The sequence below is a fragment of the Mauremys reevesii genome, linkage group 3, assembly GCF_016161935.1.
Source record: "Mauremys reevesii isolate NIE-2019 linkage group 3, ASM1616193v1, whole genome shotgun sequence".
Lineage (NCBI taxonomy): Eukaryota > Metazoa > Chordata > Testudines > Geoemydidae > Mauremys > Mauremys reevesii.
In genome coordinates this window covers 154,793,329-154,819,970 of record NC_052625.1, presented here as the reverse complement: position 1 = coordinate 154,819,970, position 26,642 = coordinate 154,793,329, and the positions used below count along the sequence as shown (strand labels likewise).

General features: G+C 43.9%; 1 protein-coding gene and 1 long non-coding RNA gene across 4 annotated transcripts in view; one reads left to right on the top strand and one right to left on the bottom strand.

The window, feature by feature from the left end:
• Positions 1–26,642, bottom strand: part of COL9A1 (collagen type IX alpha 1 chain) — a 117,562-nt gene that overhangs the window by 2,687 nt on the left and 88,233 nt on the right. For all 3 annotated transcript variants that reach the window (XM_039532638.1, XM_039532635.1, XM_039532636.1), the window contains 8 exons: positions 26,226–26,279; positions 25,357–25,428; positions 22,872–22,907; positions 22,721–22,765; positions 18,584–18,616; positions 11,756–11,902; positions 10,544–10,598; positions 4,872–5,060 (listed from right to left, as the gene is read on the bottom strand). In XM_039532638.1, coding sequence (XP_039388572.1) covers positions 4,872–5,060; positions 10,544–10,598; positions 11,756–11,902; positions 18,584–18,616; positions 22,721–22,765; positions 22,872–22,907; positions 25,357–25,428; positions 26,226–26,279 — 631 coding nt within the window. The remainder of the gene's footprint in view (positions 1–4,871; positions 5,061–10,543; positions 10,599–11,755; positions 11,903–18,583; positions 18,617–22,720; positions 22,766–22,871; positions 22,908–25,356; positions 25,429–26,225; positions 26,280–26,642) is intronic.
• LOC120402190 overlaps positions 12,399–26,642 on the top strand; it is a 50,556-nt gene continuing 36,312 nt past the window's right edge. Inside the window, exons 1-2 of the long non-coding RNA XR_005597050.1 lie at positions 12,399–12,523; positions 15,216–15,306. This is a non-coding gene — a long non-coding RNA (uncharacterized LOC120402190). The remainder of the gene's footprint in view (positions 12,524–15,215; positions 15,307–26,642) is intronic.

The window sequence follows — 26,642 nt, the reverse complement described above, 5'->3', positions numbered from 1 at the left end:
ATTACCTCACCCACCTTGTCTAATATCCTGAGACCAACTCAACTACAACAACAATGAATTATATTCTTGTAAAAATTCAGTGTGGATTCAGCATATTACTATCCACAGTTACACTTAAGGGCAGACACATTAAAAAAAACATTTTCCCTAAAATGACAATTGGATTATGCTATGTTTCATATAGTGCCACTTTGAGCATTGGCCTGCTAAACCCAGGGTTGTGAGTTCAATCCTTGAGGGGGCCACCTAGGGATCTGGGGCAAAATCAGTACTTGGTCCTGCTAGTGAAGGCAGGGGGCTGGACTTGATGACCTTTCAGGGTCCCTTCCAGTTCTAGGAGATAGGATATCTCCATTAATTATTATTAATCTAACTTGAGAGAGACTAGTCAAAAACAAAACATGAAGGACAAAACAGGCAAGCCGTTTTGGGGGGAAGGCTGAAGTAGCTGGGCTACAAAGTACATTAGTTCTCAGGTGCTGGGTCCTGAGTTGGTTTGTGCATGACTGCTTTGGATGTCATGGCTCCACCTCCTAGAGCAGGAGAAAAAGAACCCCATTCTTATTAGAATGTTCTCTGACATCCAAACTGGGTATTATTAGGCACCTGAAAGAATAAGGAGTGCAGCAGCTGGAGCTCCGGGCCCTTTTAAATCACTGCCGGAGCCCCGGGCAGCGGGGGCCAGGCAGCGTGGATGGGCTGGCTGGGGGAGGCTGACCCTCCCAACCCCTCCCCTTCCACTCGAGGCCCCACCCCTTCTGGGGGCTGGAGCCGGCCCCATACCAGTAAGAATTTATTATTACTTTCACCCCTGAGTGGGAGCTTTAAAATCTTTGCTACTTTGGCCATCTGGATTAAATGCTGTCCACCCCATATAGAGTCACTGTAGATGCTTTCATCCTCTTTTGAAGAGGTTGCCGGCTATGCAATCCCTTGGCATCCCACAGCAGAGAGAAAGTTAGTAGTTTAACCCTTGAAGTATAAATCTAATAATGTTTGAGAAAGTTTAGAATAAAAACTAGAATGGTTTCTTTTCTTTTCATGGTCCTAACTCGCTACAGCCAGAATAGCCAATTATCACTTAGTTAGAAAGGGCACAGCAGAAGCTTCTTGGGAAGTCATTTGAGCTGATGCTGTTGAGATATCACACATGTTTGAATATCCATTGAGGATGCCGAATGTGTGCTACAGGAGGAAGCTGCTATCTCCAAATTTCAGAGAAGATTACAGCTGCCCACGCCATTTGGAGATTAACCCTGTCCTGGTAATTACAGCAGCAGGGAGCCTTGATGTCACGTTACTCATATATATTTTAGTACTCCAAACTACTGCAAACTTTGGAATAGTGTTTATTGCCAGTTATAGACACGCCTCTCCTCTTTGCACTAAACTCCTTGAGTGTATCATTTACAGCTGCACCCTCTGACAATTTTCTTCCAATTTTCTTTCTGACCTGCTTCAAAGTGGCTTTTGACTGAATTTCCATTTCTGGCTTCCTTCGTTCCACCAAAGTTGCTCTCACTAAAGACCTCCTCCCTCAGACCCAATCTTCTCAACCCTTGACACAGCTGATCACTCCTCACACACTCTCCTTCCAGATTTCCATTGCATTGTGCTCTCACCTCTCTGACTATTCTTTTAGCATGCGCTTCCATGGATCCATAGTACTCGGTGACCCTGCTTGGACCTCATTTCTTTTCTCTTTTGACTCTCTTCCTGGATGACCTCATCCAATCCCATGGGTTCACCTCTCTGCAAATAGCTCCCAGCTATACTTTCCCAGTCCTCACTTTCCCCCCTGCATTCAGGACCGCGTCTTTGTATGTCTCTATAACCTCTCGGTCACCACTGTGCATTCAGATGGTAACACTGATTCTCAGAGCAGGGACCTGTTATTTGTTTGGCACAGTTTGCCTGCTGCAGAACACCATGTACCCTTAGTGCTAGAAGGCAGGGGTTATCACGTTCAGAGCCATACTGTGTATGTAGTTCAGATCAACAGCAGCATGCAGGGCCGCCCAGAGGACTCAGGGGGCCTGGGGTCTTCGGCGGTGGGGGGCCCCCGCCGCCAAATTGCCACCGAAGACCCAGAGCAGAAGAAGCTCCGGGGGCCCGTGAGAGTTTTCCGGGGCCCCCGGAGCAAGTGAAGGACCCCGCTCCAGGGCTCCCGAAAACTCTCATGGGGGCCCCTGTGGGGCCCAGGGCAAATTGCCCCACTTGCCCCCCCTCCCCCGGGCGGCCCTGGCAACATGTAATTCTTCTGCAGAATCGTTTTTTCCTTGACAGCAGTTAAAAACTCTTTCCATCTTCCAAAGCCAAACTAGCAAGATCAGAAGCACTTAGTATTTATCTGTGTTTCTAAGGCACTGATCATCTTGGTGTCTAGGTGCCAGAATAGCTACAGACTGAAATGTCTCCGATAGCTCCCCCTTAGCAAGCAGCATCAACGTGCTCCTGCCAATCCAGTTCTTTAGGTTGAACTGAAGCCTCTGCAGCAGCTTTCCCTGAACTCACCTCACTTTCCTACCCTAGTTCTCTTGCATTCAAAAGTGCAGAAGAATCACCCGGCCATTACATGCAAAGAAACCTTCCGGTAAGGGTTGGTCCAAAGCACAATTACTGACACATGTACCCAATTTCAGGTGATGAATGTTTTACAGCCTAAAAAACATTATTTACTACAAAAACCCTTGCATGGGATAGGACGTATACTACCACTGAGCTATTTAGAAATGCACCCACACATTTACCAGAGGGTAACATGGAAGCATGGCATTATGGGAAGTTGCTTTTTCTAGTTGCTGTTTTTCATTTATTGTTTGTGCTTAAACTTTTCTTTCTTGTATTTTATAATTACATTTTTGGCCAGGTAAAGAGTGTTCAGTATGTGAACCTTTGTGACTCTATTTTTTTTCCAGCTTTGTAAGAAGAGAATGTGGGTGAGACTATATTATATATTCATAGATTCCTAGGCCAGAAGGGACCATTGTGATCATCTTGTCTGACCTCTTATATAACACAGGCCATAGAATTTCCTGAAAATAATTCCTTGAGCAATTCCTACATTAATGTAGCTGCAGATCTCTAGCACCACCGTAATTAAAGTTTGTGTTTTCCTTGTATACTGTACCTCTCATCAGGGTTTTATGATTTTGCTTTTGACAAAAACTAACACTCCAATCCTATTACCCAGAGGGTTTTGCAAGGGAACAGAATTTTTAAAAGGACACTGTTGCTGCCCTTATTCAAGAAGGAGACGAAAAAAAACCCTGCTGGCTGGAAATAGAAATAAGTACTTTAGTTTTGCAGAAAATTTCCCCCAACCATCCTCTGAAGGCAAAGACCCCTGTCAGTCAGGAACAAAAAATTATTAATTTAGATTACATAAAGATTTTTAATACATTGGGTAAGCCAATTCCTTAACACAGATTTCACCTTTTCAAAGGATCAATAGATTTTGCAATGTACAGTGCAATGGTACTGAATGTAGAATTTGTTTGATTATTATAGGAAAACAGTAAGGAAGATTTGTCCATCGATTGTAAGCTAAGAGATCTGATGGATTTAAAATGATAGGCTGATACTACCATAAAGTTTAATGAATAAGTCATGTTTGTTGATGAAACATGGCTGGTTTTACATTCAGAGGGCGTATCAGAAGACAAAGAGCACCATCTGTGTGAGCTGCAGGATGAACATACTAGAGGCATGGTAAAAACTAAGCAGATGTAAAGTGACGAGGTAAATAAAAGAGAGAAGACTGTAAGGCCCTGTCATCACTAGGGGAAAAAATGTATTTTCCTGCTAGTTCTTCCTCCTACCATTTATCTCAACTTACTAATGTATGAAAGGCCAAGCTGCCTTGTCCACCCTAGGATTTTATCGTGTATTAGCTACCACTGGTGTGGACACACCCTGAGTGGGGGGGGAAGAGAGATAGTAAATGGGTGTGAGGAGGGTTCTAGGGATTAACTAGGAGGCAAGACCCTGCCATTTATTCATGATGGCCACAATTCAGAAGTCCATCCCTGATCAGCACAGTAGTTAAGCATGTGGTTAAGTGATTGGATGACTAGGGTTGGATTTAAGACCAAATGCTTTGCTGAACTGAGGCTTATGTGATCTTAGGCAAGTCATTTTGGGTATTTATGTGCCTAATGGGGTTTTCAGAACCACCTAAGCATCTGGGTGTTAGGTGCCTCAATGCTTTTGAAAATCCCACTAGGCACCTAAATATTTTTTAAAATTTGGCCCTCTGCCCTTTATCTTTCTATGCCTCAGAGGGTATGTCTACACTGCAAAATACCACCAGCAGCAAATCTCAGAGGCCAGGTATACAGCCTGGGGCTCATGCTACGGCACTAAAAATAGCAATGAGATGTTCCCAGTCGGGCTCTGGAATGGAGTGAGGAGGGTGGGTCACAGAGCCTGAGCTTGAGCCCAAGTGGGAACATATTCACTGCTATTTTTAGTGCCATATCTTTAGCCCCATGAGCCAGATTCCATAGACCTGGGCTCAGAGACTTGCTGCCACAGGGGGCTTTTTTGCAGTCTAGACATACCCAGAGACACTAGAACTCACAGCTTAGCAGGTTAAAGTAAACAATAACGAAAGAAAAATTAGAGACTTAAATTCAGCCATTTTGCCGGCAGAGAAAGGAGGTTACAGCATTAATCCTAAAATCAAAGTGCTCAAAGCTTTACGACCCAGATAACTCATGAGGCCATACTCTGTGTTGTTTAAATTAGTTCCTTTTAAGGTCACCATCACTTCAGTGTGATTTGATTCCATATTATAAGTAAGCACCTTACCAAAAAGCAGGCAGCATTTATGCTTCACAAATTAAAAAGCCTATTGCAGCTTCTCTTACCTTTTGGACCTTTAAAACCAATCTCACCAGGAGGACCTTTAAGACCTGGCAAACCACGGGATCCAATCTGTCCTGGGAAGCCGTTTTCACCAGGCGGCCCGGGAGCACCTGGTGGTCCAGGTCGACCTGGGAGACCTGTAGCACCAGATTCAGGCCTCCTAAGGCTGGCTGCTAGCTGAGCAAGTTGTTCTGTAAGAAAGAAACAGGAAGGGAGAAATTAAGAGACAGAGCCTATATTAATTGAGCACTAAGTGGCTTTCCCAAGAGTGTAGAGCATTTTGTATTTGATTGTCACTAAGGGGAAAGGATAGCTGACCTACAGCAAATACAGTACCATGGAAGCTGTTAGAGAAGGATGACACACGTGACATCACACAATGTTTCTACAGGGCATTTTCCATAAGCCATGACACAGGAGGCTTTTGTGAGCCAGTGCTGTCAATAGCAAGCTGCTTGCTATATATGTATCCTACAAAGTAGTATCTTGTGCTTTTTGAACCTCATGCTCAAAACATTTTGTGGCTGTGAGAATCCAAAATCATCTAAATAAATTATATACATTGTAAAATGTATATATGTAAAATTAATAAAATAGAAAATAAGAGTGCCTCTTTAAAGGGTGGGTGGGTTTCAGTTTTACTGTAGTTAATGTTAGGATCTGGCCTCAAAAGAAGGGGCATATAAAGAATACCAAAATAAGGAAGAAATATATCATCCTACATATAACGCTAAGTCAAGACATGGCACATGAGGTAATTATAGAGCGCAGCTCCTAAACCCACATTTTCAGGGGAAAATACTCGAATTCACCATGACAATGTGCATAAATTCAATTTGTAAGTGTGCATTAAATTTTTCTGCATGTTTCAGATGGTTACTTGTCTCATTAAAGTCAATGGCAAAGCTCTTTTGATTGTTATAGGAGTAGAATCAGCTCCTCAATGTTCCTTAGAATGGCCTCCACAGACTACTTCCTCTTCCTCCTTTTCTTTCAAGCCACTGCCATACTCATTCTAGTGGCAGTGGTCCCCTTTTCAGACTATTCAGTTCTCTTCTTCCGTCCAGAGATCCTCGCCTACATTTAACAGCCATTCCTGGGCACAGTCAGTCCCAATTCTGTGCCAGACAGTCTGTTTTTCTTGGCTAAACACATTCTTCTCAACAAGAAAGGAACAGAGAGATCCTAGAATGTGTAAGCACATGATTCCAGTAGGGACAGGAAGGTACTACAGTTGGGGGAGCCTGGGGAAAGCTGCGCGGAAGGCAGGATACAATATGTAGGTGAGAGAGACATTTGGAGCGTGAAGAGCTGGGCTTCAGGCAGTTGTCTTTAAACAAGGTGGGTTTCAGGAGCAATGTAGTTTGGATATGAATATTTGAAAAGTTTGAATGTTGTTTGGAGTGGTCTGAATGGGTACAATGGGACAATACCAATTTTTCCAGATCATTTTATTCATCACTAGCTGTGATGCCTGTAAGTATATGCTTCAAGTTCTAGGGCTGATCTCATTATAAGCCTCTTCCACAGCCCTGTATTTTCTACCTTTCAAGAGAACACTTTTTTTAGAAAGGTCCTTTAATACTGGTAACGGACAGATCAAAATATTGTTTTGCTAGAGCAATCAAATCTGAAATGTAATAAGATAATATCCTGTTGGGCAGTTTCAAAAAAACCATTGAGAATTTTCAAATTAAATAATAAAGAACAATGATGTCATCCCGGTAAGTGATAGCCTAATATCCAAAGGGCATCTTCTATTCTATGGCAGACATCTAATAATCTCTTTGGTGCTTCAAGGATTCTAAAAATGTTTAGACTCAAATCCCACCAAACAAATAGAGTTAGGGGATTGAATATTTGCCCATGATTTTCACTTTGACATGTCACTTAATCCTATAAGGCCCTACCAACTCTGTACATGTTTATATATATTGCAAGTGGATGGCTGAATGTTATAATTTAACAGTGAACAAGTACCAATGGCAAATCACATTTTCAGTGCAGGCAGTTACCATCATTTAAAGCATAGTGATTTCAGATTATGAGAAGTTTACTTTTTTCATAAAAACACTTTCCAGTCTCCAGTTACCATAGTAATAGCCAGGAACTGCAGGGAACTCTCTGCACAAAAGAACTGGCAATTCAATGGGCTGCAAAGGACTGTTTGATAGATAAGAGATGTTCATTTTTCTGTAATATGGGTGGGATTGGCTGTCTCAGGTCCTCAAGCAGAGGCAATCCTCTCTGTATCCATCTCCCTATTTTGTACAAAAGTAGGAAGGCCCAGACAACCCCTTGGCACAGTTGTTCCCACCTGCAGGACACTCTGTGGGTCCTTAAACCTTGATAGGGAAAGCTGGGGCCTAGGCAGGAGTTGGTATGAGGGGATAAACATTGTCCTCTCCCAGATGTAAGGAGAGTCTGCAAAAAAAGATAATACAGGCTTTGGGGCAGCCGTGGCAGATGGTCTATGCAGTTGGCTACAAGGCTCTGCGGGGATCTGTGCCTGCTCCACAGGGGAGGGCAGAGATAGTAACCCCTTCCCCAATGGGACCACAGTGGAAGGGAGGGAATCATGACAGTGATTTCCCCTGGGGGGCGGGGGTTCCCATGAGAGGCTGTTCTCCAGCTCGTGTTCTAAAATTCTTACCAATCAATATCCATTGTGGATAGAGAGCTAGATCCTCTCCTAAGATCTGGCTGCTTAAATAGCTGCCTGGGGATTCCTGTTACGTAAGGGGGATCCGCAGGACATGTAGAGCCAGCATAGTAGCTCTAACCCACCTCTCTTCCCCGGACTGGGGTCGGGGGATGGCATATCTGGGGAAAGGGAGAGTCTGAAGCACTGCTCTGCTCTGGCTATCCTTGGCTGATGGAAAAGTTCCATGGGGCTGGGAGCATCTGGGAGCAAGTCAGAGCAGCTCTGAGGCTGCTCTTATGCTGGGAGTGGGACCAGCCTCTAGTCAGCCACAGAATCAGGTTAGTGTAAAGGTGGCTTACAGCTGCCTTTCCTCCCCACCTCCACATTCAGGTCCTGCACTGTTAGACTGCAGCATCTGGCCCACAATGATGTTTTTTTTCAAACCACAGTTTAATCCACTCTCCAATGTAATAAATAGAGATGCAAATTCCTAACATATAAACAGGTTTGGCAGAATCTGATTTTTATTTTCTTTATAACTTTGATGGATATCATCACTGGTTATTTTAATGTTGGGTTTTTTTCTATTTTTCTCAATTTAGATTTTCACAGTTGTGCAAATTATGGGATATCAGAATTTTTTATCTATTTAAATTTTGACATTTGCAGGAATTTATGAAAGGGTCTGTTATATTAATTTTGATGGAATATATGGACCAAAGGTGTTAACATAATTTAGTTACTGTCTAACATTAAACAATGTAAACAAGGTTTGGGGTTTCATGCACAGAAACTTTAGCTTGCTTAGTACTATGGAAAACACACCATTTTTTTAACCTTTTATTAAAGATACAAAGAAGAAGGAAAAACAGTTAAAGTATTTGAAATGTAAAAGTATCAAGTAAGGCTTTTATTTTAACAACATTCCTTGTTCCCTTTCCCTTTAGCTGGAAGGAGTTTTCAGAAGAAAACCCCCTCTTATTTGACAGTCTCTTGGATGGTATCCAAGATGGTAGTAACCGGTTTTTGGAGAAAAGAAGAAATAAGTTGAGATGAGCAGCAGCAGCAGCAGCTCTTGCTCAAGTCTGATTTTATTTTATTCTAGGTGGTGTCTGGGATTTAGCTGGAGCCAGTAGAGGTGGCGATGTTATTTGGATTCCTTTTTTTGGCCTGGTTTGGGTAGGGAGTTTTTCAGGATTAGAATGACGAAGACCTAGGGATCCAAGAAATGGCAGGGTGGCAGCAATGATGGTGAAGCTTGCTTCAGTAGTTTCCATCTTTTTTACCACAAAGTCTCTTTTTTTAAGGACCCAAAAAATGCAGTGATGGGTAGAATAGCCCATCCCCTCATTTTGTTTACCAATTAGGCCTACTTTATGACACACCAGTTATTAATTTCTAGTGTTATATGTTTTGTTTTTACTAAGTATGATTTTAACATAGTATTTGAACCATATTAGTAGGCCCTTTTGTTAAGATTAATTCGGTCTTTCCTCTTTTCATCCCTTTTTTCATTATTTGTTATTATAGGTTATTATGACATTTTATGAACTTTTACATACTTTTTACAGTTGAGTTACAATTAGGGTAAATTTTTAGGCCTAATTATTACAACAAGTCATATAATAATTATGTAATAACAATAGGTGGTAACATTCAAAAAGTTTAAGTTTTATAACCATTAAAACACACTATCAGTATCACGTCACATATACCAAGTGAATATTCTTAAATCAAACTCCAATAAGTTCTCAAGCAGCATTTTTTTAACTTTGCCTATCTGTAAATTTTGACATATTAGCAGTGGAAGTATTTTTGGTGGTTTGTGAAACTGACACTTACTGATAAAAAACAAATCTAATCCTTCCAAGTATACATATAAATGCAAATTCTCCCCTCAATGATGACAGTAATTAGCTTGACGTAAACCCCAAGACAGGCAGACTTATACCAGAGAACTCCATAGGGCTGCATGGGTTTCGGGGGGGGGAGGGGGCAGGATTTGACTCTACAAATATAATTTTAAATTGTTTTGGACACAACGAGCCTATTTGGCAATTGTTTTGTTTCTAAATGAACAGGGGGCCCAATACCGCTGGACTTAGTCCACAATTATTTGCATGAAAACAGTCTTTGCTTGATAAAGCCCCAGATTCTGCCTCCGTTTATTCCCTGCATCGGTCAACAGTATTGCAAGGGTGTAAGTGAGGAGAATGTTTCTTTTATCGGTTATTTTCATTGGAAAGCATTCAGTCCAAGAAAGAGTACAATGATCTCATCCAAATTCTACTTTCTTTACTCCAGGGAGATCAAACTCATTCTGTATATGGGGACAAGTTCAATTTTTAATAAATGTTACAGCTTTAGAAGCACCCTTAGTCGACAGCTGAGCTCTGAAGACGGTACAGAGTTTGCATAATGATCAAGGGCACAGGATGGCCTTTGTGTAATAATTATATATTATCACAATTCTTTTCTCTTTGCTCAACAGCTTTTGTCACAGTTAATATCACTTAATGGAAAAATGTGCTCAACTTTAGGACCACTATTATTTCTGGTATTTATTTCTCTTCCTTCCCTTTCTCTATCCCCCTCCTTTGTGTCATCTCTTTTCTTCCCTTTGCATTTTCTTCCTTGCAGCAATTCCTGCTTTCCAATGTGCTGTACTCCCACTCCTCCCTTATTCTTTCTGCTAAAATGATCAGCAATCAAATAGTTAATGGTGACATTTAAAATGTCATCATCAGGCTTTTGATGGAACACCCCCCTAAAATAAATGAAACAGGAGTGATTGTTCCAGGTTCTCTGTGGACTCTGGGTTAAACTTGCTTCACACTGGAAGATTATCTTTGCAACTAGGAGGGCTAGAATCGTACTTTTAAAAAAAAATCAAAGCTTAGATTCTGCAGAATCTGAATATGTCAAAGGGATCACACTAATACATCAAGAAGGCTGGATCCAACCAGCGCACTAGTGTTTGACATCCCTGCTTTAAATGCACAAGAAAGATTAAACATTGCAATTATTTACCTTGCATGACTCTCATGCAGACCTGTTTAATGTGCTGATCTGTTGGCTCTCTACCCTGGGATAAAAATATTTAATAGCAGTTAATATACAGTAGTTATTTATAAAATGAGAATGCAATTAAGACTCTGGCTGGCTGATGATAAAAGTTCCAGATCTTCAACCTTACACATGTGACTAGTCCCATTGAAGTCAATGGGAGTATCAGTGTATGGACCACTTTTGTGATCTTGATACACACACATACCACAGGAATGTATGCAGTATAAGAACATGAATAGAAAAAGTCAGGCTGCAGACTGAGTACCATAGGTTCCAGCTATTCAGATATGTGACATTACTACATTGTAGCCAATTGTCACATGAATCATAGTAATATGGGGCTGGAAGGGACCTTGAGAAGACAAGTCCATCCCCTGCACTAGGGCAGGACCAGATAAACCTAGACCATCCCTGACAAGTGTCTGTCCAATTTTAAAACCTCCAATGATGGGAATTCCACTATCTCCCTTAGAAGCCTGATCCAGAAATTAAATTCCGTTAGAGTTAGAAAGTTTTCCTAATATCTAACCTAAATCTCCCTTGCTTCAGATTAAGCCCATTACTTCTTGTCCCACCTTCAATGGACATGGAGAACAATTGATCACAGTGCTCTTTATTACAGCCCTTAACATATTTGAAGACTTCTCAGATTCCCCCTCCCTCGGTCCTCTTTTCTCAAAACTAAATATGCCCAATTTGTTTTAACCTTTCTTCGCAGGCCAGGTTTTCTAAATCTTATTGGTTTTGTTGCTGTCTTTTGGATTCTCTCCAATTTGTCCACATCTCTCTTAAATGTGGAACCCAGAATTGGACATAGCACTCCACCTGATCCTTCACCAGTGCCAAGTAGATTGGGACAGTTACCTCCCGTGTCTTACATATGACCCTCCTGTTAAAACACCCTAGAATATTAGCCTTTTTCATCATCGCATCACGCTGTTGACTCATATTCAATTTGTGAACCACTCTAGCCCCCAGATTCGTTTCAGTAGTGCTACCACCTACAAAGAAAGAATGTATTCCAGAATGTGTGGGGTGTTTGAAGTCACCTTGGCTTCATGCGCATGTCCCTAACCCACCAGCAGCAAACACATCTCCGTTATAACTGCATACCTTGTTGTATGTGGTGTTTGAGAGACAGAAAAATCTGTGTAACATAAAAATAACACTTACTGCTGGACCCTGGCTGCCAGGCAGACCTGGAGCACCTTGTTCACCTTGCAAACCGCGAGGTCCAGGTGAGCCTCGTAGCCCTTCTATGCCAGGCAGTCCACGACTTCCTTCAGGTCCACGAAGGCCAGGCTCACCAGGGTTACCAACCTACAAATGAGAGACAGTGACTTTGTATGACTGCATTTTTGCAATACAAGCTATACACTATGTTTCTGCAGTACCAGATATGCTGTGTGCAATGCCTACGCTTTCACATTGCTTACTATGAAAGATGAGGTCACCTCTGTCAAATTCTGTTGGCTATTGTTTGACTCTGCTTTTTTTAAAGAAAAATATCCTTTCTGTTACAAAGGGAATAGCATGAGGGAAGGGATGCACTAAAATCCGAAATAAATGAAGGGTTGGTTAGTGGATTATAAAACTTTCTATTATATATATCAGCCCACATTATTTTAAGAGCTGGATGCTCCTCTGTGCAGGGTGAACCTGCATAGGGAAGTTGAAACTCTATGGGTGAAATCCTGGCCCCATTGAAGTCAATGGCAAAACTCCTTTTGACCCCAATAGGATTAGGATTTTATTTCTTGTGTTTAAACTCTCCTATAATTTTTTTCTGATTCTTCCTTCACAGATCAGGGGTGGATCTTCAGAGACAAGGGGCTTGTGTATGGAGACATTAGGCCTTCACATTGTCACTTGTTTCCCCCAACGTCTTGCCTCCAATGAGATCCCTTCATCTGCATCTGTCTCTAGAACAGCAGAAAGGAGGTAAGCATTGTAACTTACTGCAGACTTTCTCTGCAGTAACTGGCACCACATTCCTCCATAGGAAGGAAAATCCCACAGAGAGTTCTCATCCCTTCCTACCCCATGGACTCCCAAGGAGGAGCCTCTGCAGTGTCAGGGAAGGAAGGGGAACGTACCATTGTGCTGGCACTGCCCTTTCTGTGGTAGCCAAGCTCAGCTCGGTGAGTACAGGCTACTGTAGTAGGGTCCTGTGAAACCCACATGTAAGGGTGAAAGGTCCCCAGACTAGCCACACTGCACAAAAAGACAAGTAATGTGCTTTTTAGGAGGGGAACGTTCAATCATCCAAGGATTTGTTCTCTTTGTGCCAGGGCAGAGCCACTGAATCAAGCACACATGGTGTTCTGAGGACTTCAGCATCTTCAGCTGGGGGAATAATTATTTCCCCTGACAATGCAGCCCATAAACTGATTGGAAAGAAAGACTTGTTAAACAAGCCCTTTACTGCCACCTCCACAATGCTATATTACTTATTCAGAGTCCCTGAAGCAGAACTAATTTTTTTATTAAGCCTTTGCACAAATCCTATAATATTAAATATTTAAAAGTAGCCTACGAACCAAAAAGGCCATAAACTAAGGCAGATTGAAGCATCCCATTTTGTAATCTATAACAATAAATATTAGATACGCTGAAGAAAAGTAATCAAAGTGCATTTAAGCTGCAGCCTCAGGACTATAAGGAAGAAGCTTTACTGCAATCATTTAGCTTTTCAAAGAAACAGAAATTAAGCAGGTTTCAGAGTAGCAGCCGCGTTAGTCTGTATCCGCAAAAAGAACAGGAGTACTTGTGGCACCTTAAAAACTAACAAATTTATTTTAGCATGAGCTTTCGTGAGCTACAGCTCACTTCTTCGGATGCATAGAATGGAACACACAGACAGGAGATATTTATACATACAGAGAACATGAAAAGGTGGAAGTATGCATAACAACTTCCTGTTATGCATACTTCCTGTTGTTATGCATACTTCTACCTTTTCATGTTCTCTGTATGTATAAATATCTCCTGTCTGTGTGTTCCATTCTATGCATCCGAAGAAGTGAGCTGTAGCTCACCAAAGCTCATGCTAAAATAAATTTGTTAGTCTTTAAGGTGCCACAAGTACTCCTGTTCTTTTTGAGAAATTAAGCAGTCGGTGTTAATGGCCACAGCTCTTTACACTCACTGAATGAAAACGTGCAAGGATCTTGCAATCCCCATCTTTGCAGCTAAGTAAAAGCTGCATTTGTTTAATAAGAAAGTCTGGCTTGCAAGTCTGTCAAGGGTCTTGCATTCTTCCATCTCAGCCACCTGAGCTGCAGGAAGGCAGTAGGCATTTTCCTGAAATTTTGTCTTCTGATCACATGGGGCTGCTGTGGTGTCTGCTGGTCAGGCAGCCAAGTGCTTCCTGGCTTGTTGCTCCCTCTGCTGAGCACAGCTAGGAAGGAGCAGTGAGAAGAGGAGGTAGTAGCAGCACAAGGACAAAGTGAGGAATCCAACACTGGCTCCTGCATCCTCCTGCAGCTGCCTCCCCCACCACGTTGCCCCAGCTAACTTCTCCTAAGCAGGGCCGGCTCCAGGCACCAGCTTATCAAGCAGGTGCTTGGGGCGGCAACTCCGGAGCGGGGCGGCACTTTCAGGAATTCGGCGGCAATTCAGTGGAGGGTCTCTCACTCCTGCTGGGAGCGAAGGACCTCCCGCTGAATTGCCGCAGATCGCGATCGCGGGGTTTTTTTTTGTTTTGTTTTGTTTTTGGCTGCTTGGGGCGACAAAACCCCTGGAGCTGGCCCTGCTCCTAAGCACCCACCAGCAGTTACCTAACTCTAGCTGCCCCAGCAGCTACCTATCCAGCTACCCAGCACAACCTTCCCATGTATGGGGTCTCAGCCTGGGCTCCAGCCCAAGCTCAAAGATTTATACAGCCATTTTTTGCCCTGAGGCTGGAGCCCCTTAGGCCCAGGTCAGCTGACCTATGCCAGCCGCAGCCATGCCATGCATTATTTACTGCAGTGTAGATGCACCCTCTGTGTCTCAGAAAACCATATATGAGCCTAGATCAGGGGTTCTCAAACTGGGTGTCGGGACCCCTCAGGGGGTCGTGAGGTTATTACATGGGGAGTTGCGAGCTGTCAGCCTCCACCCCAAACCTCACTTTGCCTCTGGCATTTATAATGGTGGTAAATATATGAAAAAGGGCTTTTAATTTATAAGGGGGGGGTCGCACTCAGAGACTTGCTGTGTGAAAGGGGTCACCAGTACAAACGTTTGAGAATCACTGGCCTAGATCAATCGATGCTTGCAGAGTGGCAGAGAAGGAACCAGAAGAGTTGCTTTCTATGTCTTTTTAAATAGGTTACTGGAGTCAGCGGTGACATAACCATCATGGGACATATAGCCTTACCTGAAGAGTTCTGTATTCCTGAATTTAGTGGTGAATAATAAACCATTCCACTGACACAGATTAATCAGCATCCATTTTAGGTATGCATATAAGACATTTTTTGATGCACAACTTTTAAAAGTATATTCATATTCAAATTTCAGGCCAAGTTCTGTCCTAATTTATACCATGCGCAATCCTACTGGAAGAGGGGCCCCAGAAGCTACCCCTAGTAACAAGACAACTGACTCCCCCGCCACCCGCTCCGTCTGACCTCCCTCTCTTTTCCAGATGCCTAATACTTCTCTAATGACAGAACTTCTGACTGCCTTCCAGCTGCCAATCCCTGCAGACCCATCGCCTGGCAACTGCAACAGCATAAGTATGTGCTATCAGTTAATATGAAATTCTGCATGAACGTGATATTCTCTGACAGTATGGAACTGGGGGAAAGTTTTGATGGATTTTTTTGTAGTGAAGTACATATGAATATGCAGGCTCCAGTCTTGCAAACACTAACACATTTGCTAAACTGAATGCACATGAATCAATTGGACTGCTCATATGCTCAGAGTTAAGCATGTGTGTAAATGTTTGCAGGATTAGGGCCTCAGACCCTGATTCTAAAATTTGCTGTACACAGTCAGCCCCTTGAGCCCACATGGAGGGCCAAGGAGATCAGGCAGAAGAGTGTGAGAAGATCGGGGAATGGGGGGTTGATAGTTTGTTTACCTCATTTGGGTTCAGCCTGGGCACAGAACTCTGCCTGCACACACGTTGCAGGGGCCTTAGGCCTGGTCTACACTTTAAAGTTTTACCAACATAGCTATGTTGGTTTGGAGTATGAAAAAAATCACACACACACCCCCCCAAACATAGCAGGTCCTAGTGTAGATGCACCAGCAAAAAAAGTCTTTAGTCTGGGGAACTGGAATAAGCTACACCAGCAAAAGCACTTGTTTGCCAGTATAAGCTGTGTCTCCCCCAGGGGGAGGATGGAAGGAAGGGGGTTGCCGGTATATCTATATGGCCATATGGAATATGGGCAAACACTTTTTAGTGGAGTGCAGGCCTTAGACTATAAACTCTTCAGGTCAGGGACGGTCTCTCACTCATGTGTTTGTGAAGCACTGAGCACAATGAGGCCCTGACCTGACTGGGGCCTCTGGGTGCTACTACAATAAAAATAATAAATAAATAAATACCTAAGCACTTTAGGCATCCACAAATCTATCAAAAACAGGGAACTTCCCAACTCAAGGGGATACCGACAAATGTGGTAAATTACCCGTATGTGATCTCTGTTAAACCCACAAGATGGAGCTATCTTAAAGGCTACTGGACTTGCACAAAGGAAATCCAGCAAGTAGCCTTTAACATGTTTATTACAAACTCTCTCTCAATCCTGAAGACTCTGCATTGCCCCAGTCTCTCTTTGTCACTGTATCTGACCAATTGCCAAGTTTATCTCTCCCTGTATGGCTACAGTTGAGATTTGCAGCGCTGGTGGAGGCTTTCCAGCGCTGTAATTAGTAACTGTCCACACCTGCAGGGCACATCCAGCGCTGCAACTCCCTGGCTGCAGCACTGGCCGTACACCCGGGTCTGCTTGGGGTATAAGGATTGCAGCGCTGGTGCTACAGCGCTGCTCGTAAAGTGTGGCCACACACCAGCGCTGTTATTGGCCTCCAGGGTATTAGGAGATATCCCAGAATGCTTTTAACTAAATTACTCCCTTTGTTTTGTTATGCTGCCTCTCTTTGTTTTGTTGTGAACTCGGGGCTCCGGGAGCTGCTTATCTAAAAAACAAACACAACTCCTGTTTGCCGTGATCAATCTGTAACTGACTGAACAATCAAATGAGATAAACCCACTACCTTGCTGTGAATGAGGCAGGCAGGGAGATCCGAGTGTTTGCTTGACGAGAGAAACAGCGGGGGCGGGGCGGAGAAAGGGAGCCCGTTGGAGCAGCTGCTTATCTGGTCTGCAGGCTGTTTGCAGTTAAGAGTAAGGGGTCGGGAAAATTTTCTGATTTTGCAAGGCAGGGAGCTGATACACAGTGTCGGCTCCAAAAATCCACTCTCTCTCTCTCTCCCCTGGTCCCTGTCACACTGCACCCCACCCCCCTCTTTTGAAAAGCACGTTGCTGCCACTTGAATGCTGGGATAGCTGCCCATAATGCATCACTCCCAACAGCGCTGCAAATGCTGCAAATGTGGCCACACTGCAGCGCTGGTAGCTGTGAGTGTGGCCACACACCAGCGCTTTCCCTACACAGCTGGATGACCAGCGCTGTAACTCCCAGCGCTGCAACTCTCAAGTGTAGCCATACCCTCCATTGCGGGACCAGTCATCAAGATGATCAGTCTAGGGCCACAGTAAGGGAACAGTGTGATTTTAGGCAGCAGTCCTTAGAACAGGGGTTCTCAAACTGGGGGTCCGAACCCCTCAGGGGGTCATGAAGTTATTACATGGGGGGGTCACGAGCTGTCAGCCTCCATCAGGGCCGCCCAGAGGATTCCGGGGGCCTGGGGCAAAGCGGAGGAGCTGTGGTGCTTGTACTCACCCGGCGGCGGTCCGGATCTTCGGCGGCATTTCGGCAGCAGGGGCCCTTCAGTCGCTCCACATCTTCGGCAGCACTGAAGGGCCCCCCGCCGCTGAAATGCCGCCAAAGACCCGGACTGCCGCCGGGCCAGGGCTTGCGGGGCCTGGGGAAAATTGCCCCACTTGCCGCCACCACCACCCCCCGGGCGACCCTGGCCTCCACCCCAAACCCCACTTTGCCTCCAGCATTTATAATGGTGTTAAATATATAAACAAGTGTTTTTCATTTATAAGGGGGGTCGCACTCAGAGGCTTGCTATCTGAAAGGGGTCACCCATACAATAGTTTGAGACCCACTGCCTTGGAAGATCCCATGTTTCATTTATTCCATTAAAGCTCCTGATCAGTAGTGTACAACTTCTATTGCTTGCTAGAAGGCTTTTTCAGACCCATGATTCCACCTTCCATTGAGAATTCTGGAAGAACTTTTCTTTGTAGCATCCATCCTCAGTTTCTCATGGTAAGAACAGTTATTGTCACAGACCAAACCCTCAGCTACAGTAATACTCCCAACCTTGGATGATCCAAAAATAAAGGATCAAGATGAAATCTCCTATTCTTTTTCCTCTATGGTGCATAAGGTGCTTCTGCTAGGCTTCCCCATCAGCCCACTATCTTTAATTTCAGGATAATGTAGTACATGGGATTGGTACCAGAAATAATTTTGTTTTTAAAGACATTATAACCCAAAGCCAGAACTGTCATAGAAGAAAGACTATATACTGTCTGCAGGACACTGTGTTGCCAGTGCTTTTATACAATATCACTCACTCTCCAAACTGACATAGCCACCAGTCGTATCCTAATATACAAATGAAACTACCGTGTTCTTTTACAGGGTTTAATTTGCAAGATGAGAATTTCTATTCAAAGTTAGTCTGCATATTAGAGTCATCCAGAATTTTAAAAACAAAAAATGAGTGTGGGATTTCATTTGCTTACACGGCAGTTTTTGAAGAGCTAAATATTTGTGCTCTGTTTCCTAAACCAGAAAACGATCCACAGGATTTATTATACCTTTGATTTTCTATAACAGTGTAGTTCATCATACTTACTGATCCCTTTGGGCCCAGCAATCCCATATCACCCTAAACAAAAAATAAGACAAATTATGTCAGAACAGGATATTCATATTCAATTACAAATGCAGTGTACTTGATATGTTTTCCTCAATGTTTAAAAAACGATTGTTCCATTAAGAGCTAAGGAATTTGCTGAAGTACACAAAATGACAACCAACCAAAATCAACCAAAAGGATTGAAAGTAATTTGTATTGATACATTTATTTGTGAAAAAAACAGATTTCAGTTTTTCCATTAGTATTGCAATTTCAAAAAAGTGATTTTTGTACCATATTATCAAATATGTTTGTTTATTTATAATATATGTTTCAAAATATATATTATAAACAGGGAAAGCCCCCTAACATCCCATTGTTGAGTAATAGTCTATAACAGGAATGGGCAAACTTTTTGGCCCAAGGACCACATCTGGGAATAGAAATTGTATGGCGAGCCATGAATGCACACAAAATTGAGGTTGGGGTGTGGGAGGGGGTGAGGGCTCTGGTTGGGGGAGTGGGCTCTGGGGTGGGGCCAGAAATGAGGAGATGAGGGTGTGGGACAGGGATCCGGGCTGGGGTGGTGGAGGTGCGGGGGGGTTGAGGGCTCTGGCTGGGTGTGGGCTCTGGGATGAGGAGTTTGGGGTGTAGGAGGGTTCTCTGGGCTCGGACCGAGGTGTTCAGAGGGCAGGAGCGGGATCAGGGCTGGGATAGGCAGTTAGGTGTGGGAAAGGGTGCAGGCTCCAGCTGGGAGTGCGGGCACTGGGGTGGGGCTGGGGCAGGGGGTTGGAGCATGGGGAGAGGCTCAGGGATGCAGGCTTCAGGTGGCACTTACCTCAAGTGGCCCCCGGAAGCAGCAGCATGTCCCTTCTCCAGCTCCTACTCAGAGGCACGGCCAGGTGGCTTTGCACACTGCCCCATCTGCAGGCACCACCCCTGCAGCTCCCATTGGCTGTGGTTCCCAGCCAATGGGAGCTGCATGGGTGGCGTTTGGGGCATGGGCAGCATGCAGAGTGGAGGCTTCTGGCTGCCCCTACGTGTCGGAGCTGGGGGGGACATGCCACTGCTTCCAGGAGCCGAGTGAAGCAGCCCCCGACCCTGCTCCCTGGCTGGAGCGCTGAAGTGGGGCCATGACGTTGCTTCTGGGAGCTGTGGTAGCAGCCCCCAACCCTGCTCCCCGGCTAAGCACTGGAGCAGGGCAAGCCCCAGACCCTGCTCCCCAGTGGGAGCTCGAGGGCCGGATTAAAACAGTTTCCCCACTCCGGTCTATAATAATTAGAGTTGGGCAGTAAAACTGCTGAAACTCTTTTTTAATCAGAATTTTCAGATTTGCTGAAATCAGAATGTTCTGCAGGACCACGTCAGTTTCAACAAAATTCCCCCAGAAGCCAGGCAGGTTTCAAAACCTGCCTGTTTTCCTGCCATCTTGCCTGCCCAGCTTACTGGTGGCAGCCTGACTAGCTGATGGGGAGCCAAAAGCCTGGAAGCCCTGGGAGACCAGGGTCACCAAGCTCCCAGCCTCAGCAGCCCAGGCTCCCCAGCTCTGGGGTAGGTTGCCTGGTGGGCTGCCTGAAGATATGTCTACACTGGAGCTGGAGGTATAATTTCCAGGTTGGGTAGACATAGCTGTGCTAGCTTTGATTGAGCTAGCATGCTAAAAATAGCAATGTGGCTGTGGCTGAACGGACAGAGAGATAAGCTACCTGCCCTGAGTATGTACCTAGAGCAGTGGTGGGCAACCTGCAGCCCACAGGCCGCACGCAGCTCATCAGGGTAATCCGCTGGCAGGCCACAAGACAGTGTTTACATTGACTGTCTGCAGGCACGGCCACTCTCAGCTCCCAGTGCCCGTGGTTCACCTTTCCCGGCCAATGGGAGCTGCGGGAAGCAGTGGACAGCAGGTCCCTGCAGCCCGTGCCACTTCCCGCAGCTCCCATTGGCTGGGAACAGCTAACCGCGGCCACTGGGAGATACAGGCAGCCATGCCTGTGGACAGTCAATGTAAACAAACTGTCTCACGGCCCGGCAGCAGATTACCCTGATGGGCCGCAGATTGCCCACCACTGACCTAGGGTTTCAGATAGGGACGGCGAGTTCATTCTGCCACATGTGCAGCTGTGGCTATACTGCTATTTTTAGTGCTCTAACTTCATCAAAGCTAGCATAGGTATGTCTACCCAAGCTGAAAATTACACCTCCAGCTCCAGAGTAAATATATCATATGAGTCAGAGCTTTCAGGGCTTCCAGCATCCCCAGCAGCCTGCCAGGAGGACTGTCCCATAACGAGGGCTCTCAGTAGAGCTGGGCAGAGAACGGTAATTCCATTTCGTGAGGAATTTTGAAATTTATGGTGTCTGTTCCAAATCATAACAGAACCAGATTTGGAAATCTCAAAATCCTCTGTGAAATAAAATTGCTGTCCTACACCGAGCTCAAATTACTATCGTAATGATGTGTAGATGCATTTTATCATAATACCAATGGAGATATTTTCCTGAAAGCAGGAATGGATTAATGCAGGGGCTTTAAGGGCTGTAGCCCAGGGCCCTGGGCAAAAGGGTGCCTTGGTGCAGTAGGGCTCAGGCAGGCTGCCTGCATGCCGTGGCCCTGCGCCGCTCCTGGAAGCGGCTGGCTGCTCGCACGTCTCTGTGGCCCCTGGTGTGGGGGTGGCAGGGTGACTTCACTCCACGTGCTGCCCTTGCCCCCAGCACTGTCCCCACAGCTACCAATGGGAGCTGCGAGGGCGGCGCTTGTGGGCGCAGGCAGCGCATGGAGACACTCTGTCCCCCTCCCCTCGGGGGCACGCAGAGATGTGCCAGCAGCTGGCTGCTTCCACGAGTGGTGTGGGGCCACAGCATGCAGGCAGGCAGCCTGCCAGAGCCCTGCTGCGCCACCGGCAGGGGGCTGCCTGTGGTAAGCACCTCCCAGCCTGCACCTCTCACCCCCTCCTTCACCCCACCCTCCTGCCCCAGGTCAGAATCCCCTTCTGCACCAAACTCCCTTCCAGAGCCCGTACCCCTGACCCTCTCCTGCACCCCAACACCCTGCCCCAGCCTGAAGCCCCCTCCTGCAGCCAAACTCCCTCCCAGAAAGAAATTAATAGAACAGTTGTTCAAGGGTAAGAATCAGGCTATTTTGAATTAACTTATCTATATTCTATATGTTTTAAAACTGAAATGTAACCACAGAACGGCTTTATGTTAATTAAAAGGCAAGTTTAGGATAGTGTTAATAGCCTCGATGCCATAATTGTGATCAGTTTGTTTTAAATTAGGGGAAAGACTTGTATACTGGGGCCCCACAAAATCTAATAGCCCTGGCCCCACAGGAGAGTTAATCCAGCCCTGCCTGACAGTGGTTGCTCTCCCAATCCTCAGTAGCCTGTAGCAGAGTAGCAGGTTTCCCAGGGCGGGGAATGGGCATTTATTATGTAGTAACTGTTTTTACAAATAAATGTCCCTACGGTCATTTTTTTTTTTTCGTACAGAACGCGCCATGTCATCACTTCAGAAACTGACTCACTAGTAGCAGACTCAAAATTTTGCTTCACAGGAACCACACTTGCTGAAGAGCAAATCCCCTGGAGTCCCTATTGCAATTTTAAAAACTTTTAATTGCTGACATAAGGGTAATCAAATGTCATACATTAGGAAGTAAGCTGATTGTTACAGGAGTTAGGAATGAATTTTCTTGTCCAGACTACTGCATTATACAATTGGTTAGTATATAGTTTTACAAGTAGAAGAAGGGTATATCTTCCTTTGAAGCATCAGGTATTGGCCATTGCCAGAAGCAGCATATTGGACCTGATGGACAAGTATGTTGATGTTTCCTTTTTTACATATAGTTTTAAAAACAAAAACAAGGCTTTTAATGTTTCACAGGAGCCAGGAGATTTCAAAACTGAGACACTGATGCAGCAGGTCCCAAAGGATACTGCAAAACTCTGCAGTGTAACCAATACATCCACTCTACTTTTGCAGTGATAAAATTATATGAAAACACTGAGATTTGGTTTCTAATGGGAAAAAAATCATGTTGGAAAAGTTTCTTCAACAGATTAAACAAAAAAGTTAGTATCATTCACATAAGGCCATCTTAAAACAGATTAAGTGAAAATAATGTCTTACCAGGTCACCCCTTTCTCCTGGTTCTCCTTCTCCTCCAGCAGGACCCTGTATCAAAATAAGACACATGCTGTAAGAGTCTTACGCTCCTTAAAATTTAGATGATTCTAGAGAGTACAGTGATTGATATCGTGATTAGTATTAGAAGACTTACTTGTTCACCTTTAGGCCCTGGCTCACCAAACAATCCCTAAATGTAAAATAAAAAAACAAAGTATTTTAGAACTTAGAAATCACTGAATGTAAAGAGGGATTTTATATTTCACTCTGGTCAGAACTATCACGAACCAGCATTTCTGGACTATTTGGATCTGAAAGCAGCTTTTTCTTCCTTCTTCCATTTAAAAATGTATTTTATCAAAAGTATTCCTAGAGATATTTGGGTCTCGATTCGTGTTATATTATTGCAACAACACTGCAGAACAACCAGTTCAGGAGCTTTTTTGGTGTACTTATAAATCAGATTCACTCAGAGGCAAAGATTAAATCTGAGTCCTCGGTTCTTCTGATGTTTCCTATGGGAAAAGATAGTGATAAGGACAGAGAGAGGAGGGAAGGCACTAGTAAATCTTTATATCCAGTTAGATCAAATGTCATATAGGGCTCACTCTTAAGTTTTCCAATCTCCTTTGTCCATCTCTAGACACACTTGTTCAGAATGTTTATACTTGGGGAATAGAAAGTTCAAGCATTTGGCCATAGGAACATAAGAATGGCCCTACTGGGTCAGACCAAAGGTACATCTAGCCCAGCATCCCCCGTCGCTCATTCCCAGCTTCTGGCAAACAGAAGGTAGAGACACCATTCCTGCCCATCCTGGCTAATAGCCAAACAGAGCATTTCACTCCAGTTCAAATTCAAAGCGGGAGGGTAGTGACCAAAAGTGACTATGATGTAATGGCTGTTCATTAAGGTCTCTGTAAAATCATTGGAAATACTCCTATGAGCTTCGGATCAGGCCCTATATTGATTATCTCTGTCCAATTATAGTGGAAAGATATTCATAAGACCAATGCCATCATCACAAAGGACTTTAACTGCCACTCAAAGACGGGCCACAGAAAAGCCATACGTAACCAGACCAAAATATGGTGAATCAGAAATAGTGTGAGACATGAGAGCTGGCATTGCTTCCCCCCACTTCCCCACATAAATATGAAAGATCCACCAAAGTGCTACCATGCAGTTACAGTAGTCCTCTATATTTGTATACAGGTAAATAGAACAGGTCCCAGTGGATGGTGACGAAGAATATGTGGCATAATTCCTGGGTTTGGAAGGATTGTTAAAATGAATTGTCATGCATTGCAAATGGCTTCTTGTGGTTGCTCTGCACATCAGCTCTTAATGCACATACCACTGGGTTTTTGATTCAAGTAAGGCTGGATACATTGCATGCAAAGCACATCCAGTCCCCAGGAAATCAGGAAGGGAGGAGGGAGACACTGATGACTTTGCATCAGTCTGGAGTGACTCCATTGTCTAAGCCTGAGACTGGCTCCAGAGGTAGCCATTTCCAAATCTTCTGGACGAGCAGGGTGGGAAGGCTCAGTGGAAGGCATGGCCTCTATGGGATGAAAAAGGAAATAGACTAAAAATATGGTTTTATATATAGGGCTCTCTCTCAAAATAGGAAAAGTAAAAATAAACAATGAGCTGAATTAATTCCTAGCATAACTCTATTTATTTTAAGGGAGTTACACTGGGAATGAAGTTGGCCCTATGCTTAAAAAAAAAACAAATGTAGAAATATTCTCAGAAATCACTTACTTAAATGGAAGTTACCTGGATGTACCCTCAGAAACTATGAAAGACTCTTTGATACTAAAAAGAGGAATTTGTAGATTCCTATCTGGCAGCATTGACAGCTGGCTAGGAGTGTGTGTACCTGAAGTCAACATTCTGAAAAACCACACAGAAATATACTAACTTGATGGCAATACAGAGAGGACAAATGTTCAAGGTGGCCCTTAAAAAATTGCCAATTTACCTAGATAAGTAATTTAAAAAATTGTTACTAAGCCTTCTGTGGGCAAGCATAGGAGTAAGGGGGCATAAACCACAACCACAACCCACACCTAGCCTCTCTACATCACCAATGTGGGCTCTCCATGTCCTTCCTGAGTGACTGGAGGAAAAGCATATCTTTTGTATAATCCAGCAAGTGAGTAGGAATTCTGAAGCGTCTCAGGGGCCCAATTTTTCCCTACAAAATACTGTTTGAGATACTTGTATCTTGTGAATGTGCATAGATAGCCTCAGAAGTTTCAGCAGTCACTATATTTCTATAGTATATACAGAGTACAGAATCACTGCAGATACTGAAGTAGGGTTACATTTTCAGTGACTTCCCATTTTCAAGAGTGTCTAAATCAGTGATTTTCAAAGGGACTGAGACACTTCTGAAAATTTTATCTGTAACCTTATTTATTTACAGGGTGGATTTTTTTGGTAAATTCTTATGAGCCTTAATTAGCCATCGGACATTTAGAGCACCCAACTTCTACACAGTTATAATTGATTTTGCTGTGAAACAAGAAACTGAGAAATTAATAATCATAACAATGAAGGAGTGAAGTTAAAATCATTGTATTCTACATGTTGCCCTTCTTTATGGTGCATTTGAGCGCATTTCTTACCCTGTCACCTTTGGTGCCAGGCAGGCCTGAAGGACCTGGCAGTCCCGGTAGTCCTAGGTCCCCTTCAGGACCCTGTGAAAACAAACCAAGGATGGAAACTTCCCAGTATTGTTTCTGAATAGAACCAATGGATAACTATAACCAAGGGCCCGTTTCTGGGCCCCTTACACACATTGAGTAGGATTTTATTCCCAGAATAGTCCCAGTCGGGGCATAGTCTGTGTGAGTGGAGATTGCAGAATCTTGCCCATCTAAACAGTACTTTTGAGGAACTTATTATTGACGAACACAAATAGCAGCACTTATTGGACTTTCCCCTCCAGCCCTAGTGCTAAATAGTTTAGTTCTTAACAAAAAAATTCCTGTCATTTATCCCCCATGGCTTGTACATTCCTCCTTAACAGCAGGCTCTTTCAGCTCAGACTTCGCCAACTGTGCTTCTAACTAGTACTGTGTAAATATTATTTGAGTGGTAGTACAAGAGGGCATTCATGATCTGTCCCGTTCATTAGTTCTAGGTAGCTGCTAGCAGAAAGCTGGTCTTTCACTACTCCTGCTTCTTGAAAATGCATAGAGCACACACAATCTTACAGCTTTGGCTTCACACAACAAAAAAAGCTTTACGCTTTTTCTATCTTGCCACCTCTCATAACCACAATACATTCTCAACACATTTTCATATGCTTTAAAATTTGAACACTGATTTTACTACAGACACAAAGTATTGAAAAGGAAGCTTATCAATCATCCTTTTCATCATACTCCCTTGACTCCCTGTGTAAATGAATAGGGGAGTGAGGATTCCTTCTGATGCCATAAGTTCCTGGGAAATAAATATAAGCTGATGGGAACTGAAATATGCTGCTTACCAGTTTCCCTGGTGGACCTGGAGGCCCGGCAGGACCTGGCTCACCTCTGCTACCCTTTAAAGAAACAGAAGGGCATTGTTACAACCTTGAATATTTATTTTCTCATTAATTGTAAATGAATGACCTTTTCCCCCCTCAATCTTGATTCAATTACTGTTTATCAGTGGGCTCTAATTTAAGGCTCATGTATATTAATGCAAACAAATGCAAGAGTCATAAAACTAAAATGTTCTTAAAAGTAGTTTAACAATCACTATACGTCTGTCATGGCATACACTATGTTAACATTACATTCCTGGACTTTTCTCATAATTTCCCAATACAGACAAACAATCTCTATTTTACAATTACAATTTTTACAACTATTTAATAATATTTAGGGACAGTCTGTGAACCCCTAACTCACACCAGTTAGCC